Here is a 20727-nt window from a genome sequence, read left to right as displayed (position 1 = left end):
CAGGGCCCAGTTCAACAGAGCAAGTGCTTGCAAACACCTTTGTTGGAGGTATTAGGAATTTTGGCAAGAGTTTGCAAATATTCTCACTGTTGAACAGGCCTCTGGATTGCTGTCATAGTGACAGTTTTCCACTTTTTTAATGTATTGCTGTTGCCATAGGTTCAATTCAAAGTGCACCTTTTCTCTACCTTTGCTTACTAAGTAAGAACCAGGAGAGTTACAGTCTCTTCAGAGATGTTTGGTTAAATTGTCAAAGAAGCTGGTTAGGTGAAAAATCAAATTCTTTGTAATGCACACTTAAAACATAAATGCAATGAAACACTTCATTTCACATTAAAAAAATATGGCATGGGGTAACATGTTAATATAAAGTTAACAAACAAACATACAATTTCCTGTCAGTCTTTGAATAGCCTTAGTGAGGATATACTATATTTGATTACGGGTAGCATAGGTTTAAATGCTATCCTCTACCATGGCTTTGAGACCTTGTTCCTAACAAAGTGGTGGTATATCTTTCCTCGCAGGTTACAAGTGCTTTAAACAAAGTAATTAATTTGTTATTTCTCAGTGACCTCGCCATGAGTTTCCACAATTCGTACATATCTCCTGAGAGACAAGGCGTCCCTCGGACAGCCGTTACGCGTTGCAGGCATTCGTCTGTACATGTGGACAAAATTGAACATTTTGTGAGGTCGTAGAGAGGATTTGAATTTAAGGCCGTCATAAATCCACCGTAGGTACACCCAAACACAGAATCACCGATCTCCAAGGCACAAAGGGGGATATTTTTAAAGCTTTCACAGTGATGGTCGTCCCAGTTTTCCTTTGGGTAAAAGATGAGGATGGTTTTACACAGCTCCTGATTTGGCCCCATTCCCCAGTTAACATCACTGCGCACATTCATTGTGTTGTACTCACAAGTCAGCTTCAACATATCACCGGGAAGGACTGGCACAGGGGTTGTGTACCTAGTATATGTAAAAAAAAATTATTTTGCTTATTAGAACAATTTAACTCTGAGGTCTCTGTGCAATGCATAGACATTATTTTGAATAACACTATACCAGAAAACAGTTGGGTCGAAAACGTCATAGCTAGTGTCATTTGTAATAGAGTTGTAGATCCTGTCATTTCTTTCAACATCCACTCGCTGTTTAACACCTACAAGGGATTCAAACTATCTTTACAGTCAATTTGAATCAATTCTCCAGTGATCAATTTTACTAAATAGCATGATATTCCATCTTCCCAAGTCGAAACTTTCTGACCTATTCTGCTCCGCATTAATGCAGAGAGGAGTGGATCAGAAACCGTTGACTTCCGGGAAAGATGGTGTTAACAAGGAGGTAGTTATAGCTATAATTACCATAATGCCTCATGACGTTAACTCCCGCCACGATGGTAACTGGTGATCTCATTTGGAGCTGTGTACAGGAACTAGGACAAGCAGACGACACCGAGTAACTAGGGAGGTTTCCCGGCACGCTGAAGTGCGTCTCCTCCAGAATGGCCACCCCGGCGTTATATTTCTTCAGATTTGGGGTGATGAACAGTGACATTCCCGCCTGTGTCACGGATTGTTCTTTCCTTGGATTGACAAATGTCCACTGTAAAGAATAGTATATTGTTATATCGGAACAACTCGAATGAAAAGTTCACTAACAAATGAGATGTACGAACCTTCATAAGAATTTGCTTGTATCCTGTTTTGCCAATCTGTAGCCCCACGTCACGTGGAAAACAGTTGCCCTGGTCCATTTGGTCGGTGGTCATTATTGCAATGAGATCTTGACAAGGTTTGGCGATTATCGAGGAGCATTCAAAAACCCCCAGTCGTGTAATCCGTTCCATGTTTGGATCTACAATCATGATAACGGCATTTCAATCTTCATGAGTTAAATGAGTAGTAAAATGAAATGAGTGCTTGCCTGGTCTATAGGGAAAATTTACCCCCCCCCCTCAAAAAAAATATATCCTACCCCCCTATAAATGGATTTTCATGTTTGACCTTTTTTCTGCTCCTTGTTAGAAAATTTGAAATTGTTCTCTACATCCTTAGACTAAAATGTTACATATATAAATACTGTCTTATATTCAATCTAAAATAAAAAAAATTAATGAATAAAAATGAATATACACTCATGTACAATCCAAGAATACATTGATACTAACTGCATCCATAGACTGCTACTTTTTTCAGAAGTTTATGCTGGTGGTTGATTGGTTTAGATGCTATCACGTGATAGTCTTTATTCGTCGGCAAATTGAATATTCGGCAAACAAAGCTCCACTCTTTTAATGGAATGGAATAGTTGTTAAGGAACATGTCATACTTCTTTACACCTACAATGAAATGGGGAAATAAAAAGTTATTTAATTATATTCAGTATGTCAAATTGTGTAAAATAATGCCAAAATTGCAATAAAAAATAAAATCCTCTAATGACCTGGTTCATCAATTTGTTCACATTTAGTGGAGACTTTGTCGGCATCGCAGTCCAAAGAGCCATTCATAGCAAGACATCTCGGGCTGTCCCAGGGTTCACAGATACCTAATATCAAATTAGTAAAGAGATGGTATTGTTAAGGAAATCCTACTGGTGTTATTTTACATGCAGATATGCTATTTTAAAATAAGTACAGATGCTGATTTTCCACATCTGTTACGCCAAAGAAATGGATTTCGAGATTGTTTGCCAAAAGGTTTGCAAAATTATGACAAAATTGAAATACACTTTCAAAGGTTGGAATATTGTATAAATCAGGTATAGAAGAGGGAGACTAAGGATATACTAGTAATGAAATTGTTCCTGCATTTGATTTTGCATTCAGTGTGAAATATATCTTCAGACAACTTTCAGAAATTAGCAAATATGCTAAACACAAATGGCGCTCAGAATGTTAATCCAAAAATACACTTTTTTCAAACCTACGCTGTCTGTCGGTTTTATGAATCATGGCCATTTTCTTCCAGTGTATCATATTAGGCAAAAAATGAAACCTTTGAATTCTTCGATTAAGTTGAAATACCTAGAGGATTTTGAATCTAAATGTTATTAAAAATGAGGAAAGCATAAAATCTAAGAAACAAAGCGAGCAAGAGATTATTCTGTATGCCGTTCCAATACGCTCCCACAGACACCTGAGGTGTTGGGAGCCAAGCGGGACAACTTTGGGTGGAGAATAGGAGAACACATTTCGGCACATATTCCCACCCACCATTAAAACTTTCCTTTAATTTTAAGATATTGAATACAACAGTTTAACTTCCAATATATCCCCGTGCCTTACCTGGATGTGAAAAGGCCGGGAGGGTCAGGTTCCTGTTGGTGGTGGACCACTCACAGTTTGGGTCCCCTAGCTCCAGCCCATTGTACTGACCGTCCCCGTCCGAATCCAGACGACAAATGTCCTCCCATTTCTGGAGGGAAACCAAAGAACCAGTCTCTCTTTATTGGTATTAAGTTGGATTTGAACATATGAATAACTATTGCACATGTTATACTATAGTAATTCGTTCTACTATACCAAAAAGGCCCATGGGCCACAACGCTCACCTGATGGCTGAATACATTAGCCATGCCGTTTTTCACCAGACCAACCCCCTCCCTTATAATGCTTCCACATAAGTTTCAGCCTTCCTGGCCTTGTGTTTCTTGAGAAGAAGATTTTTCCTGTATATTTCAATTAAAAACTTGGATTCCCTATTGTCGCCTCGCTTTTCCCCCTTGGGTCATGTTTGAACAATTTAGAATCTACACTACCCCTGGCCCCAGGATGCTTTCACATAAATATCAGCTTTCCTGGTCCATTGGTTCTACCCCTGGCCCCAGGAACCCCGGAGCTTGTTGGACAATTTCTTTTCACAAATTATATTTATTACACGTATTCATCATGTGTACAAGAGGAAAAATCGTAAAACCCCCAAAATAATCGCTCCACAAAAAATACTCCACTATACTGTGGAGTGGAGGGGTTTTTTTTGTGGAGCGATTATTTTGAGGTTTTTACAATTTTTTCCCTATTGTAAACATGATAATTAAGTGTAATACGAGTACATATAATTTGCGAAAAAAATGTCCAACAAGTCCCGGTTTTTGAATATGTTGGGTATGGGGGGTGAGGGTCCTGTCCACAGGTACCTGAGGGCTTGGTGCTTTATTAAAAAATTTAAACTCTCCTTCACCCAGGGATGCTTTGTACCAAGTTTGGTTAAAATTGGTCCAGTGGTTCTTGAGGAGAAGTTGAAAATGTGAAAAGTTTACAGACGGACGGACGACAGAGAATGGGTGATCAGAAAAGTTCACTTGAGTTGTCAGTTCAGGTGTGATGAAATAGGTAGGGTCCAGGATTTAAAAAAAAATGAGAGTGAGAGAGAGAGAAAGTAATGAGTACACAGTGGATATAATGTTCCTACAATGTGAAATATGAATTTGTAACTGTAAATATCCTATTATTCATTATTGAACTTTAAAATACTTTGGTTACTATGGCTTGGTTCTGAAGAGAAAAAAAATCACATATCAGTGACAAACGATGCAAACCAGTTTATTGCAGATTTTATTCTTTTTGGTAAAAGACAAGTGAAGATATGTTTATCGTCTTAATTTTGGAAATGATGCATAAAATCATGCGCTACTCAATTGTCATGGACTGGTCAGATTTAGTCAGCTGTGTATATCAAGTCACTAATTACTGGGCATGGGACACAAGTGTAAATAAAGGTATGACTTATAGGTAAATGACCTGTCCATACTGACCACAATGTCACCTTACTTCCAGGGTCTTCTAGCGCTTAGTGTGTACAGATCAAACGAAAGTACTCATTGTTACCTATTTATACGAAGGAAAACTTCAAATCAACTTACCTTATTGGCTTTCAGAAAATCTTTTCCAAATTGATTTCTAGGTCCTGATCCATGGGCACCAAGGTGCCCCACCCCGTACCATATTAGGGAGGGGTTGCACGGATTGGGGACCTTGTCACCGTTTGGTATGTAGTCGTTAAAGGAGGGCCATCCCCAGATGTCTGTCAGTAGGTGTAAACTTAGAAGAACCAGTGCGCGCATCATCAGATCTCGAACCAAAAATTGTCCTGACTCGCATTAGTGAAGCATGTTTTGCAGAGAAGTCTTAATCACTCAAAGTAATTAATTGGTGTACACATGATTTATTTGCATAGAAAATACGTGAAGCAAAAATATATTCTTTATGTCTGACGTGGGCATTAAGAATTAACATTATATCCAGTAAACATATTCAACGTCAAAATTAGTTTTACCTATTTAAAATTCACGCGCTGGCCGTATTTATATTGAGAGAAGCATTACACGATGAATTACTCCTTTTTTCTATGGAAATTGTTAATATATATGCTGTGGTTGTATCTAATCACACGGGGTCATTATAAGTAATGGCACAAAAACACGAAGCAAACTGTACACACTACATCATGAAACCTACATTGTATTTGTACATAAAGACATGACACTAGAACAATTTCAAACTTTTTTCTCTTTTTTAAATTAAATCTACATGCTGATATGAATGTTGTTGGATTTTTCACATCACATTTTTGTTCAAATGCAAAAGTTTTCTTAATTTTGAACATTATGCACTTTATGAATTGCAAAATATGATAATTAATTCCTAGGACTAAAGCAGAACTATATATGGTCCGTGCATAAAACATCAACTGAGTGACAGGTTGGAGTTGTCACTTTATAAAATACCATACATTGTATATAGTGGTTACATTTCGCAATTGTAAATAAACTGATAGGTTTACAAATCTAACCTTTTTTCAACAATTCTTTCATTATTTTCAATTTAATTAATGACCATTGTTCCTGGCTGTAAGGCATAGAATATATATTTTTTCAGGCAAAATGTAATTAAAAATGTTTACAGCTGCTGAATACACAATTGCACACCAGTCAAGGTAACGTTACCTTTTAGAAAGTTTAGTGGTCGTTATGCAATGTATAGGAAAATAACAGATAAGCACAAAATAAATTTACATTGTATAATCTGTGAGCCTTTGGAAAATGATTCATGATTGTTTTATAAAAATATAAACTAAAGTTGCATACATTCGGTATTATGAATTATAAAAATAACTTTTTGCTTCAACATGTTCTATTTAAGGTAAATACAATGTTATTTCCCAAGTATTTTTTCCATTATTTTGATCCAAAATGGTACATTTTTATCCTTCTTCTTTGCTCTTTGGCGAATTCTGTCAAGTGATCCCTTAAAAATAGGACTACGAACACAATTCCCAGTCATCTCGTGTTGAAAGAATCCCCGCCTGCAACTACAATCATAGGAACCAATGGTATTCCTGCAGATTTTATCGTCGGGACATTGTGCCACTTGGTCAAAGCACTCGTCCTGGTCAAAGCAAAGTCGGTACCTAGGGCTCCATATATAGCCCTGCTTATCACAGACACAGGAATAATTAAACCTGTTTTTGGTCAGATCTTGGAAGTCAATGTTTTTCCCAGTAATCCACGTACAGGTTTTGTCCTTTAGTTTGGTGCAAGGGTTTTGTGGGTCAGCTTTGGCCGATGTTTCGTCTTTCACATTTCCATTTGAACTTCTTCCGTAACAGGGGTCTGGACAAAACCATAAATAGGCACAGGTCCACAGGGAAATAGGATCTGACTGATTTCCGCCATAGTCGGATCTAAAATCAACAATGTGTCTACCATTTGCTTCAACAGTGTTTGACAAAGAATCCAGACACCCCTTTTCGTGGTTTTCAACATACGCTAACAATGCACATTTCAGTTCTGTATACCAACACATGTAATAAACTGCTGTGGCCCGATATCGAAACATCTCCAATTCGGTTTTGAATGGCGAGAATATTGAATGTTTAGAGTATTTATCGGAATCGTGAAGTTTCCATACAGAATTCGCCATGATGGCTTTCCTGTAGATTTCGTTTATACAAGACACTTCACCATCCTCGCAAGCCTTGGTAATACTAGGGTCCCACTGTACTATTCTTGGGTTAGGAAAACTTCTATGTAATCCGCCTTTTCTTTCGACACGTCCGTTTATGGATCGTGGATCTACTGCGAAATACTTATGAGCGGCTAGGAACGGTCCTACAATTCTCAGTTTCTCCCTCATTGGATTCATGATGACGTCTTGAACTCGTGGGTCATCTCGTGGAATAGAATGAAGCCAGCTAAATGTTCCATGATTTTCACTCTTCCTAAAATCAGCCAATGTGATTAAAGCCGAATAGATCATACAAAGCGCAAAAATATGTTCCTTCATTTTTTTCTGAAAAAGAATCCTTTATGACGTCATCGACATGTTCAGAGAGTGACGTAATTTCTTACGTAAGTTATACTGCAAAAACAAGAGTAAGGTAAGTCAAGTAACGTAAAGTAAATATTACATGGTGGTTATATGCAAAATCAGTTTTGAGACGGTAGGCCTACAGCTAATATCCAGACAAAAGTAGTGGCTCATCTGGACTGAAGAAATATCAGACTGTTTTATCAGATTGATGTTATACATGTTATACATATTATGATCTTTCTCTGAATTGTGTTATAATTTGTGTACGCTTTGAATTTCAATTTATTAGTGTTCAAAAGAAGGACAATTTCAATTTTTGGTTTTTTTTACAAGGAAAAGTAACCTTTTGACAAAAACTAAAAATTTCAAGTGTCTATTCAATTGTTTAAAAGACGTTCATTATCTACCGAATGCACAAATATTATGATGTTTTTCAAACAAAGATTTTATTTGAATTAGATAATACATCTGTAGTACAGTACTGATTTTTCGACAAATTCTTAAGAATAGATCTTAGTGAAATCACATAGATAATCTAGGTTTCTGTTGTAAAATTAGGCCGAAATAAACAAATATCTTTAACTCCCGCCGGGACATTATTGACAAGGAGAGATCCACTATTAAAACATAATAAGGTGTGTTGTGAAACACTGATGCCCCCTTATGGCAGCTTATGGCGAAGGTTGAATTCTCTTAAATGCATGTCAAACTCAAAAGGTCAAAAGTGTTGGTACCCAAAGAAAGGTCTTGTTACAGGGAATACACCTGTGAAATATGAAAGCCATATTTCTAACTGTTCAAAAGTTATGACCAAGGTTAATTTTTTTTAAAAAATGGGTCAAACTATTACGTCAAGGTCAAAAATATTTAAACCAGCTGAAAGGTCTTGTTACAATTAATACACATGTGGATGATGAAAGCCCTAGCTCCAACTGTTCAAAATTTATGGCCAAGGTTAAAGTGTGGTAATTTTTTTTTTGTAAAAGTAGGTCAAACTCAAAGGTCAAGAGGTCAAATATGGTGGTACCAATGGACAGGTCTTGTCACAAGGAATACACGTGTGAAATATGAAAGCCATATAGCCCCACCCACTCAATAGTTATGGGCTAGGTTAAAGTTGACAACAAACAGACAGAGAGACAAACAGACAGACAGGACAAAAACAATACACCCCCGGTATCTTTCGATATAGGGCATAAAAATGTCTTAGCATTAAGTTCGAATATTATTTCCAACACCAAGTAATGGTCTGTTTTGGAGAAGCCAGCATACTTTGTTTTCCGTATCTAAATGATCCTCACTATTGATTTATATGATTATACTCTAGATTTAGTACTGTTATACTTTTATAAATACTGGTATCTTTTATCTACATTCCAAAATAGGAAAGGTTTTTCAATGGTGAATCAAACCTTCTAGTAGTACTTATATAAACACACACGTCAAACAAGTACCATCATGAAGTACAGAAAAGTAAATAAAATATATTTAACAGTATATATGTATTTACAAATTATTGCCAAACTATTGTCACAAATAATTGCATGCCTGCAAGTAAATGGATTCATAAAAAAACACAGCAAATTACAAATACATGTAACAATTTGTAGTGAGAGATAAACACATGTAAACCCTGGCATGTGACTGTATGTAATGGTCTCTCTCTGTATCATTATAACAAACCTAACAGCTGATACATCTACTTCGATCTTTCTGTCAACAGATGTTAAACTTCGTGTTGTTTTGTATTGAAATATTTTTTTATTATCTCCGAGGTTTGTTTTAACCTGTAACAAGGCTTTTCAGCCGACCTGTTGCTAGATTGGTGTTCCTGCAGTTAAATCTTGACGGAGGAAGAGCAAAATGGCACATTTACCTTCTATTTGTGGTTATCGATTTTAAAGTGTTTGTCTATTTTTTTTTTTTAAATAGTCACGAATAACAGTTTTGTTGGGCGGTTCTTGAAGCGTTGTTTGCAATGTAACGAATGATTCACTTGGAAAATTAACAAGATCACAGCGAGCCAAGGACTTAAATTGGAAGGAGGTTGGTAGTGGCTTGGTATAGTTCTTCAAATGTATGAAAGCAGTATTGTAATAGTTACCTAAACTTTCAAAAAATAATTAAAGGTTTTAATTATAAATAAACCAAACGTATATAGGTAATATATATGTAATGTTTTGGGAAATATCTGCATAATTTTTTCCGGAGGCTCGTGGTTCAAATCTTACTGCAGTCCTAGACCCAATGATGACTGTTAACCTCATCTAGTGTTTGATTTGGATAAAAGACGGTCTCTAAAAATACAACGGATACACAGGCGCTTGACATTTTTAACCTTTCTTTTCATAAATAAAAATCTATATCCACTATTTTTATTTATGATAAGAAAGGTTAAAAAGGTCAAGCGCCTGTGCTCTAGACCCACTTAATGCATCACTTGTTTGAGATACGCTCTCGCCAAAAAAGGCAAAAGTTCAACAGTTAACTCGCCTTGATTAAATTAATGGATATTTTTTGAAGATAAAAAGTAAACCGAACGGTCTTCATGTACTTTCAGCACTGTTTCTTTTTGGTAGCGCAACTTACGCACGACGTCTAGACACACCAATGTCACGTTCGGTTTGACGAACCAGATCTCAATTAAAACAATAGAAGTGTCCGTCAACATAGTACAGTTCTCAGTAAACCTTGGAATTTCAGTAAGACATGGCATTCTCAGTGCTACGTCATAAGCGTCTGTCAAATGGCGAATAGATTCTCATTGGTAAAAAATATAATAACATCAGGTACTTTAAATTGTTGTTGACAACGATGAGACGACTTATTCCCCACCTCTTTGCCGTACGAGACACTGTATTGGATAAATGCTACACTCGTTGACATTCGCCGAATTTCTATCCCATATATATTTCAACAGTGAATGAAATCCGTGTAAGTTTTAGACCCTAATTATGTAACGTCGGAAATGCCATGCCTTACTGAAAGTCCAAGGTTAACTGAGAATTGTACTATTATTCTTGTATCGATGATTCGATCATCTATTCAATATATTGAAATGAAAAGTATTTTAAAATAATTTTTTATATAGCAAAATAATAAAAGATCTGAATTTTACTAAAAAAAATTGGTCGCTTTTTCTCCTAGGTTCATGAAATTTCAGCAGTTTCCGAGGTAGATGGACACAAGGCTGGAGAAAAGATGCCATTTTTAAACTAGACAATGTCGTTACAAGCTTCAGATAAAGGGGATCTTGGCGGACATAATCAGAAAATGGAGGGTGATGTTGAACTCACACAGAAGAGTGAACCTCAAAGTCCTACAGAAAGTGACAGTTTGACAGCTTCCGTTTGTTGCTGCTCGGATTTTTATTTCCCCAGAAGGTACATTGTGACGATCTTAGCGACGCTTGGAATGGTTGTTGTATATTGTATGAGAACAAACGTTGGAATTACCATGATAACTATTTTGGATGAAGAAGCTCATATGAAAGTCGGAACACAACAAGCTAAATGGAATGTAAGTTAAAAAATGAAAAATTGGTAGAAATTAGTTCTTTCAACAAAAGTCAGGTGACAATGTTCAGTTTTTTGACAATGTCATTAAATTATTTTTAGAGTATTAGATATTCTTAGTTTCTTTACCAAATGCAATGCTACATTATTCAAATACAGTACTCAAATGTTACTTACTCACAGTCTGTTGAGCTTTGGAGTTTATGGTCAGAGCTCAAGCCTGCTGTTCGATCATATTCAAGCAACGAATAAAGTCTTTTAAAAAAAAATGTTAAGTGTCTGTGCACGCTCATACTAGACCCGCTCATTTCAAATCATCAGAAGCCATATTAATATATTGGATGGGCCTTCTGAATGGTACTTAAGGACACGTTTTGCAACTTTTTCTGAACTGTTAGAGAAGTGATTGACAAAACCATAGTTGAAATTAACTCCCACTCCAAACACTAGCACCACAAATTCAAGCACTCAAGGGCCTTATGTAAACAGAGCTAGTCTGATTTTAGTTCGTATGAAAACGTTTAGAACTTTACTATTTGCAACAAACAAACAAAAGAGCAAAGTGACTCAAAAACGCGGAAATTGAAAAAAGGCGAATTTTTGCATGCATGTTTGATGAATACATCAATTCTTGAAAATATTGGGTCCCATAATATTGCATGTTTCGGAATCATATAAATAACATTAAGCATTTTTCTGTGGAAAAAAAGAATGTCTTGTCCAGTATGGAAATAGTGCTTCGCCATTTCCCCTCAGTTATCTGTGTGTTTAGAAAGGTCTCACGACTCAAAAAATCTACCCGCTTTTGAATTTCAAGCTGCAATTGGTCACTAGGTTCATAAATTACATTTACGTGTATCTTCTTATAATATAGCAGTCTCTGGATTTTGTAATAAATGGTACGCTGTACGCGTATTATTTGCAAAATTCTCTCAAAATCAATCTTTAGCTCTACTAATTTGACCCCTCTTTGTTTTAGCTCCCTACTGTAGAATGGAACACAAGAATGGCTGAGCTTCTCCACAGTTTGTTCTATATCGGTTTCTTCCTGTCTCAGTTACCCTCTGGGTACCTCACCACAAAGTGGCCATGTCACAAGTATAAAATACTGATCAAGTTTCTTACACATGTAATACATGAATAAAATGCCAACGACTTCCAATAACTTTTTGAAAAGAAGTATTAGTAATTTCAGTTAAGTGTGAAGTTTTGCATTACGTCACAACCTATGATGTCAGCTGCGCTCAAGGTAAATAGTACACGCCTCCAAACCGCAAGCTTTACGACTGGAAGTTTCTTCTAATCCCCATTGGTTGCTCATGCAACAGACTATTTCCGTGTCAATGTTGATAATATGAATTGACCAATCAGATAGCGGCGACTGAATTGTTTATGCTGGATGCATCTGTCAAAAAAGATCGTGACGTAATGCAAAACTTCACACTTTACTGAAATTACTAATATTTGTTTTCGGAGACTGAACCCTTCATGACCACATGACTTAACGTAACTTCTGCATGGTCTTTCTAAATTTCTTTTAGAACATTTGGTGCCTGTATACTATTTTCGGCCTGTCTGAACGTTCTACTTCCGGTCAGTATAGAACATTTGGGATACACGATCAGCTGCGTCATCAGATTTTTCCAGGGAGCCGGGGAAGTAAAGAAAAAAAGTCTTCTCTCTTTATTAAGTGACAGTTTATTATCTATCTCGCTTCAGATAGGATTTTTACGTTTACCTTTATATACAAATGTTTCACGGATCGTTATTATACCATCTGCTACAATTGTTATTTTAACAAGACTTTATAAAGAATAAAACAAACTTTATCAGTGATCGATATTTTTGCTGATTTAATCAAAGCATGCAAAAGTAGTTGTCAATAGGACTTGTCATGAGGTCGACGGATTGCATTATTTATTCCTGTAAATAAAAAACAAGTCATGATATTAGATAAATTATATAGATAAATGAAAATATTCAATGCTTTGTAGTTGAATGTGAAAGTTATTTCGCGAAGCACTGCGAGTATAACAGAATATAAAATCCTCTTATATAAGTAGATAAATTCCATATTCAATCATCTACAAAAAGTGTTTATCACATTTTCTTTGATTTTTGAAACGCGGTGTTGTAGACTATGACGTCATAGTGTGTGTGCCGGTAGAGGGCTGCAAATTCAGACCTTTGTTCGGCACTTAGGGTCTTTGAGCAGTGAGAGATCTTTTATCTTGCACTACTGCGACACGAGACCTTTTTTTAAAGTATACGTGTTCTCATAGATTGACCAGCCACCACGTAAGGCAATCGGTTTTGAACCCGCAACATATAAAAGAATCAATACGAATTCTAGAGCCCTCTAAACCAAATGGACGACAGTTGTGAGATTGAAAACATTTTATACAGATTTGGAGAAACTGTCAGGGTCGTTTATTTTCTCTTTCTTATAACAAGCCAAGGAAGGAAATTCTCGAGTTTTATCGCACTTGTCATATATGTTTTAACACTTTGACAAAACGTCCAGTTGCGATGAAAAAATACAGCATACAAAATAACAATATATCACTGTTGAAAATCTAATAAATAACATCCCATTACTGTTTATGATTATATGAACGATTTCAATCATTTTCTTTGTTTCCCAGGGCTTTCTTTATCCAGCAGTCTATGGCGTACTACGTCACTGGACGACAGCCAATGAAAGGGGGCGTCTTGTGGCAGCCGTTCTGACAGGTGGGTTCAGCAGAATGTATGTCACAATGGTCTACAAATCATATTACAAAACATGCACGAAGGGCAGAAAACAAGGTTGAGTTTTTTCTAGTCATTATTGTCTGTGAATGATTTAACGCAGTGTCGACAGTATATATATGAATATTTAAATGCAAATCAGTTTAAAGTAAATTCGTATGCCTTTCATTAGTTGTTTCCGATATAATCATGATAATTTCATACTTAAAAATCGATGTTGGATGGTTTAGATAGCGAGATATGAGCAATGTAGATATATATTGATCGCTAGAAAGTTGGAGGGAGAACATTTTTGACTGGGTTCTAGAGCGAAAGCGTTTTGTCGACTCCTCGTACGAAACTTTTCGCCTAAAATGCCCTAACAGCCCCAGAAAGACTGTTAAATTGGTTCTTTGGTCCAACAAAACGCATGTTGCCCTCGAATACAGACAATAAATGTATATTGTTGCCCATAAACCCAGTCAATTTGAATAAATATTCAGTCTCATAATCATGTATTATTTTCCAAAGTACATCTGTTTGTTTTAGGGACATATACCGGTGCCATCGTAGGATTCCCCATAAGTGGATTTATTACTCACTACATTTCATGGGAATACGTCTACTATGTGTCGAGTAAGTAAGAGTCATCTTCTGAGAGGCGTGTGTACTAATATAATTTGTCGGTTTGTCTGTCTGTATCACGTTTTGTTCTACAACAGGCGGTATGTGCATTCTGTGGTATTTTGCGTGGTTATGTTTTGTCTTTGAGAAACCATCACATGACACATCAATTAGCCAATCGGAATTCGATTATATTTTAAAGAACCAAGGGGAATATACTGTAGAATACGAGGTGAGTATTTTAAAATTGGCTATCACAAATTCATGTATTTCGATCGTCAATCAATACAAGTCACTGGTAATTTTACGGCGTTCTTTGCAGAATTTAAAAGTACCATACCGGCAGATTCTGACGTCATTACCCGTAGTCTCTATATGTTTGTGCCATTTTGCCAGAAATTGGGTCATTATTTTACTCCTGACCAATGAGCCGTATTATCTCAGTATGTTTGGTTTTAGCGTTGCCGAAGTAAGTATTTTTTAAATCAGTCTTTTAGGTAAAATAAGGTTTAATCTAATGTGAATTATCATGATTTTATAATTTATGAATTTAAATTATTTAATTGATAAGAAACAAATTAGAAGCAAATTAGAGAACTCTTTGATACTTACATTTTTTTTGAAAAGATGAAATTGTTAAAAACTTGTAATATAATTTATTTTATTATTTAATTACTAGAATGGCGTGTATTCCTCGATCCCACACGTGCTTCTGGTTCTATGCACGTTCACCAGCGGGTACATTGCGGACTTCCTTCAGCTGAATCCCAAGTATTCCACCACCTTTATCCGGAAACTGCTGACAGGGATAGGTATGTCCAAAACTCTAACGAAATATTTAATGATTTCATAATTATGCATTGTAAACACAAGAGAATATAAAATTTTATTTCCTTTTTTTATTTTTTTTTTATTTTTTATTTATTTATCTATTTTTTGCAGGTTTTATATTACAAGGCGCCTGCTTTTTCGTGTTGACCCTCCTTCAGACAGGGGCATCCGTTCTTGTTGTTCTTTCGTTAGCCATGGGCTTCTTTGGCCTTTCTGTCTCCGGTACTTACTATTTTGTTAAGACTGACTCATTATAATATTAAAAATGATAATTATACAAAGCATTTAATGTCAACTGGTTTTGTTTCTCTCCCACATTGGTATTGAAATGGTTTCACCTCTCAGATGGCAAGTACAGTATTACGACCTATCCAGTTGCTTTGCTAACCATAAAATTTAAAACTACAGAATTTTAAAACATTGAAAACACTTTTTCCCTAAATTGACATTTTGACTTTCTGTTAAGGGTGGCAGGTAAACTATTACGACCTTTCCAGTCGCTATGCCAACATCATAGTGAGTGTGTCGTCATCCTTCGCTGCTTTGGCGGGAGTGATCACTCCACTTGTTGCCGGAGAATTTTTGTCTCCAAATGTGAGTACATATCAGTTGTAAATTTCAAAAGTAAAAGATAAATTGTTTCATTTGATCAAGTTACATGATACCACCTAAAGATATTATTTCATTTTAAACAGCTATATATTTTTGTAGAGTTTGAGGGGATGGAACTTCACTTTTTACGTCACAGGGGCAATAGTACTATTTGCTGCCTTGGTGTTTTTAGTTTTTGGATCAGGTATTGTATTGGATTTTATATTTTGTGTTAAATTACTTCGGTTTGTGGCAAATGTCAATATTCTAGATTTTCTTAAATATTTTGTGACGTAAGACCCCCTGTACTTTGACAGGTGAGGAGCAGCCCTGGGCTAATCCACCGGATGGTATTGTGTTAATACAGAAAGTCGATCCACTTGCCCGAAAGCCATATACGATAGAAAGTAATGATAAAGTGCCAAGTAAACAAGAACCTTCAAACAAAGACAATATATTTTTGGACCCCACACCCGAACAAATTAACAAAGTCGTTAATAGGATGTCAACAGCGGCCAAAAAAGATAGATAATGCATTTCTACGTACTGTCTAGACACATGTCTGTGCTTTCTTTCATTTACACTGAAAAGGGTGTGAGATAATGATTTGATGTCTTTCATTATTTACCTTCATTGTTGTATTATGACGTTACTATTGTGACGTAACACTTTTTCTATCGATTTTGTCTATGACGTCATCTATGTATCTGAGTCATTAGCAACATAGTGTCATGGGTTAGATCTAGAAAGTATGTCTTTTTCCAATCTCACGACAAAAAAGGAAGTAGATGGTGAAAGTAATTACCCTTGCCAAGGATGTGAACCTCCAAAAAATACACCGAGGCCAGAAAAGCCAAAGAACTCGGGAAACCGAAAGGAAATAAATACAAAATTTGAATATGAAACTTGTTCACGACTTAGAGATGAAAAAGGAAATGCTGCCATAATATCTTGCTCTATGGAGAAAAATTATTCGACACAAAAAAATTCTTTACATTCTTTGGAAAATGCAGAACTTCTTATTAATGAATATGATGGTCTAGAGGGGAAACACAATAACAGTAGCTCTGCTGATGCGTTAAAAGAATCTTCAGAAAACCAAATTAATTGTAGAAAACAGGAGAAAAATGAATACCGAGAAGAAGCAAAACAAGAACACACCAACTCCCCTACTGCTCCCGATGTTTTACAGGAGTTCGCTTCTGTCAGAGACGAAGAAGAAAACGTGGTACCAAAAGTATCCAAACAGAGAATGAGGAAAAGGGGAAAGGATTTACTTCGCCCGATAAACAAGAAGGTAAAAATGAAAAAGTTACCAATCAAAGAACTAGGAACCCTGAAACAGGATGGGGAAACTATTTTTGGTGGAATATTTCGATTGCACGTATGTAATAAACAAGAGGGGAAACGTCTGGAAAAACTGAAGAAGAAAAAGAAATGTAAAGTACATAAAGTACCGCTCGGTAACGCCACGGAAGACGATGTGCCAGAGAAGTGGTTTGGTAAAAAAGTGTGGAATACACTCTGTCACTATCCTCAGCTCGGCTCGCACGCCAGGGAGGAATATTATCGCCGAATAATTAAGTGGAGGAAAGGCTTTGCTTCAGATGTTAATAATGATGAATGTATTCTGTGTGACATTCAGCAAGTTACACCTAAACCGTTATTCAAGGATATCGATACGATAAATTACAGCCATGATTTCTATGAAAGATTTTCTCGGCAATCTCGAAATACCGCTTCGTCCTCTACGCCTGTCGCAGAGGAAGAAATGATCTTTAAACACAGGTCTCCTCCTCCCGTTCCGCCAACCTCTTCTGTAGGATCCACCCCCGTATCTCCAGTCCCTAGACGGTACTCTAATATCGTGTCACCTTGTAAAATGACAAAGTCTTCTCCACAAAAAATGTTAAGAGAGAAGTCTTTGACAAATTATGTATCCCCAAAAGATACTCCTAACATTGAATTTACAGAGGGTTTTTATCTTCAAAGGTCAAAGTTTATTCACGAAAAGTGTGCACCAAATATTCCACCGGTTCGATGGGCCCCCGAGAGAAATCCAAGTAGAATTGACTTTCTCTATCGGCGAAACGGCTTTAAAGCTTGCTTAACAAAGAAGGAGACGACTACAGGGAACACAGTCAACATTCCTCCAATTCAGAAATTTGCGGTAAAAGATCTCGGAGTGACGTATGTCCTACCTGACTCCAATCAAAATCTCGCTGAACGTCACGTGAGCATACCCAAGTGCTACACGTACAGTCCCAGGTCTCCATGGAAACCAAAGAGGACAGATTCAGTCCCCGCCTCGATTCCGCCCATTCATAGAGGACCAACAAACCGAGTGTCTCTCAGCTAAGGTCGCTATTAGGGTCAGCTTCATAATGGTTTAAAATCATTGCGTTCTCATGTATTTTCAAATATGATTAAAGTAAGCAAGCGTTTTAAAAAAGGAAATTATTCGCAATTAATCTTTTAAAAGATTTTTTGTATCATTAAGTCATTTCTTGCCTAATAATACCTTCAATTCCTCCATTTTTTTCTCAGTGACATTTATATCTTTTATTGCATTACATGTGTGAATTGCTCACAAATAAAACCCAATACTTTTTAACTACAGTGTATGCTTCGTAGAAAATATCGTTGACATTAAAAAGATATGTTCTGAATATTGTATTTGTGAATGTTGTTTTAAAAAGCATCATAGTGGTGTCCTTTAGATATGTTCTGGATATTTTGCATTCTAAGACCACAAAAGTCAAAAGATATGCTCTCTAGGTAATTTATGCCAAACCCTGATTCAGTTTTAGGAATACTATAGAGAACAGGTGCGGATCCATAAATTTTTTCCAGGGGGGTCCACCCCTGTCCAAAAAAAATCCAACCCACAAATTTCTTGACAAGCAAAAAAAAAAAACCTTAACAACTCCAAACTCCTATTTCGTGGGGGGGGGGGGGGGGGGGAGTCGATGACTTCTAATACTTCAAATCTTTGACTTTTCATACCGATTTAACACAAATATGCGTTTATCAGGGGGGTCTGAGTTTTCCGAGGGGGGGGGGGGGTCCAAGGTAACTTTTATCTTGCTTTAGTATATGAATTTAATAATCTTGCAAATTACAGGTGGGGGGTCCTGACCCCCCCCCCCCCCCCCCCAGATCCGCGCATGGAGAAGTAAACTTTACCTTATAGACTAAGAAATCAGTGCTTTAGTTTTATTCAGACACCATACGGTACACTTGCTCTTTTAACAGTACACTTATTTTATCTGCTGAGAAAGCAGCCCGAGTAGAGAAGATTTCCACAGAATCAAAAGAGTCTGGAACACCTGAATCCAACCAACTTCCCCCCTTCCGTTTCTTAATCCGGGGGCCATAATGTTTACAATTTTGAGACGGACACACTTGCTTGTGTTAACATGCGCCTCGTTTATCTGCTTAATTAAAAGGGAAATGTTTTATATGGAATAAGGAATTTATGCAACATGGACATTAAATTTGGCTGTAGAATCTTTTACCCAAGAATTTATTAGTCTGGATAGAGTGTTCAATGCTTATTAAAAGCAAGAATAAAGTTCAACTTCTTGATGGCCAGTACGTCGTAAAGATATTTTAAAGATTTTGATGATTTTAACACCCTTACCCGACGGATGATGACGGACAAAAATAGATAGATTTAGGTGTCCTAAGACGTAAGTCGACCAAGTTGACAAAAATGGAAAAAAAAGAAAATAAACGAATGTAACTCACAAAGTTTATTTATTAACACTATTTTAAAACAACATAAGAGCGAAAGTAAACACAGGTCTCAATGCAAACAATTTTATTTTATTCTTGAGTAGTTGACTAGTATTCTAAAAATATTCATAAAGACAGCTTTTAAAAAATGCAACGTTAAGTAATACATTTTTCACAAACATAAACTGATGCAATGAACATTTAGGTTGCTGGGGAATTTCAACTTTTAAATGGTTATTTTAAATATTTTTTTCACTTAAAACAATTCCTTTGAAGCTTTTTAAAACAGTGTCTGTTTAAATACTACATGTTTAGCCTTTGTCAATAGTTTAAGGCATATGCCGTATATTAATCGCATGCCTTTAATAATTTTATTATCAATTTAACTTTAGTATAGAAGCATAACGATGTACAGAATTGTTTAAACTATAGAAATTCAACATGGTTCTAGATAAAAATCATATTTACTTTAAAGAATTGAAGGTGAATATTAACTATATTATAGCACTGAAAAAAGCAACACATTTCAATGAAAAACTTAAGATAACGAATAGCGAGTGATCTAAGAAAAAAACATTTACAAACAATACAGAATGATACAAAGGGGAGGGGGCTACAACACGTACAGACCTCCAAACATTCGAGAGGTTGGATCAGATGCCTTGCAGAAGCAAACATCCTGTTATCTGGCCGCACCCGCCTTTGCAAAAATAGAGACAATGTCAGCAAGGGAGGGCATCTATATTGCAAACCAAAGAACATTATATACCGTAAGCCGAGGTTGACAATGGTTTTCTTGGGGTGAAAATTTTCAATGTTACACTCAACTACATGCAATATTTATTTTATTATACTGAATGTTTTATACAAATACATATAACAGTGAACCGTGCGCGCATAAATTCTGCGCAGTCGCTATTTTGTTTGGAATATCACCCGTCGTCAAGCACTGTTGACTGTTGCTATGCTGGAGGGCGTGGCTTCATTATTCAGCGGGTAATAGTGTTTTTTAACAAATGTTTCTCGATCAATCAGATTCAACTACATGAAAGTATAATATTATACATTTATTGACTGAGTTCGAGGACAACATGCGTTTTGTCGGACCCAAGAACCAAACTGTCTGCCTGAGGCCGTTAGGCCGAAGGCAGATAGTTTGGTTCGAGGGTCGACAAAACGCATTTTGCTCGAGAAATCAGTCAATACATGTTTTGTTATACCTTTCATTTTATTATTGTTTTTAAATGTACTTTGTACTGTCTTTCGTGATGTAACAACAAGACCGTCACTTTTAAACACCAACGAATGACATGAGATTAAGCTCCGCCCATTCTGTGACGTAAGCGGTCCAACATCTCATTCACTACATTCAGCGATC

General features: G+C 36.4%; 3 protein-coding genes across 3 annotated transcripts; 1 reads left to right on the top strand and 2 right to left on the bottom strand.

Moving 5' to 3' along the window:
• Positions 1-309: 309 nt before the first annotated feature.
• LOC134255873 (MOXD1 homolog 1-like) lies at positions 310-5276 on the bottom strand. The gene is made up of 8 exons (XM_062738458.1): positions 4872-5276; positions 3295-3424; positions 2451-2555; positions 2176-2346; positions 1684-1862; positions 1370-1610; positions 1068-1164; positions 310-971 (listed from the first exon to the last, which is right to left on the bottom strand). The coding sequence occupies exons 1-8, from the start codon at positions 5073-5075 to the stop codon at positions 464-466; spliced, it is 1635 nt and encodes a 544-aa protein (XP_062594442.1). The 5' UTR covers positions 5076-5276; the 3' UTR covers positions 310-463.
• Positions 5277-5561: 285 nt separating this feature from the next.
• On the bottom strand, positions 5562-7375 carry LOC134255771 (uncharacterized). Its single transcript, XM_062738295.1, has one exon. It carries the CDS (start codon positions 7291-7293, stop codon positions 6163-6165), a length of 1131 nt encoding a protein of 376 aa, XP_062594279.1. The 5' UTR covers positions 7294-7375; the 3' UTR covers positions 5562-6162.
• A 1803-nt stretch (positions 7376-9178) lies between these two features.
• Positions 9179-18282, top strand: LOC134255867 (vesicular glutamate transporter 2-like). The gene is made up of 13 exons (XM_062738444.1): positions 9179-9366; positions 10468-10839; positions 11815-11933; positions 12377-12494; positions 13481-13568; positions 14115-14201; positions 14288-14421; positions 14512-14658; positions 14869-15001; positions 15132-15242; positions 15487-15614; positions 15732-15816; positions 15929-18282. Exons 2-13 carry the CDS (start codon positions 10543-10545, stop codon positions 16141-16143), a joined length of 1662 nt encoding a protein of 553 aa, XP_062594428.1. The 5' UTR covers positions 9179-9366; positions 10468-10542; the 3' UTR covers positions 16144-18282.
• Positions 18283-20727: the final 2445 nt, after the last annotated feature.

The sequence above is a fragment of the Saccostrea cucullata genome, unplaced genomic scaffold (genome assembly GCF_032062105.1).
Source record: "Saccostrea cucullata isolate Sc308-1 unplaced genomic scaffold, CSIRO_AGI_Scuc_v1 ctg584, whole genome shotgun sequence".
In the NCBI taxonomy this organism is placed as follows: Eukaryota; Metazoa; Mollusca; class Bivalvia; order Ostreida; family Ostreidae; genus Saccostrea; species Saccostrea cuccullata.
Note: the sequence above shows the minus strand (reverse complement) of the source record. Positions and strands in the feature narration are given on the sequence as shown.

What these genes read in the sequence shown, in the direction of transcription:
- LOC134255873 (XM_062738458.1), bottom strand. Translation starts at nt 5,075, where the DNA reads ATGATGCGCGCACTGGTTCTTCTAAGTTTACACCTACTGACAGACATC. An exon ending in ACAAGCAAATTCTTATGAAG is followed by an intron (nt 1,611 to 1,683) that starts GTTCGTACATCT and finishes TATTCTTTACAG; the next exon opens with TGGACATTTGTCAATCCAAG. An exon ending in TAACGTCATGAGGCATTATG is followed by an intron (nt 1,165 to 1,369) that starts GTAATTATAGCT and finishes AATCCCTTGTAG; the next exon opens with GTGTTAAACAGCGAGTGGAT.
- LOC134255771 (XM_062738295.1), bottom strand. Translation starts at nt 7,293, where the DNA reads ATGAAGGAACATATTTTTGCGCTTTGTATGATCTATTCGGCTTTAATC.
- LOC134255867 (XM_062738444.1), top strand. Translation starts at nt 10,543, where the DNA reads ATGTCGTTACAAGCTTCAGATAAAGGGGATCTTGGCGGACATAATCAG. An exon ending in TGTGGCAGCCGTTCTGACAG is followed by an intron (nt 13,569 to 14,114) that starts GTGGGTTCAGCA and finishes TGTTTGTTTTAG; the next exon opens with GGACATATACCGGTGCCATC. An exon ending in GAGAATTTTTGTCTCCAAAT is followed by an intron (nt 15,615 to 15,731) that starts GTGAGTACATAT and finishes ATATTTTTGTAG; the next exon opens with AGTTTGAGGGGATGGAACTT.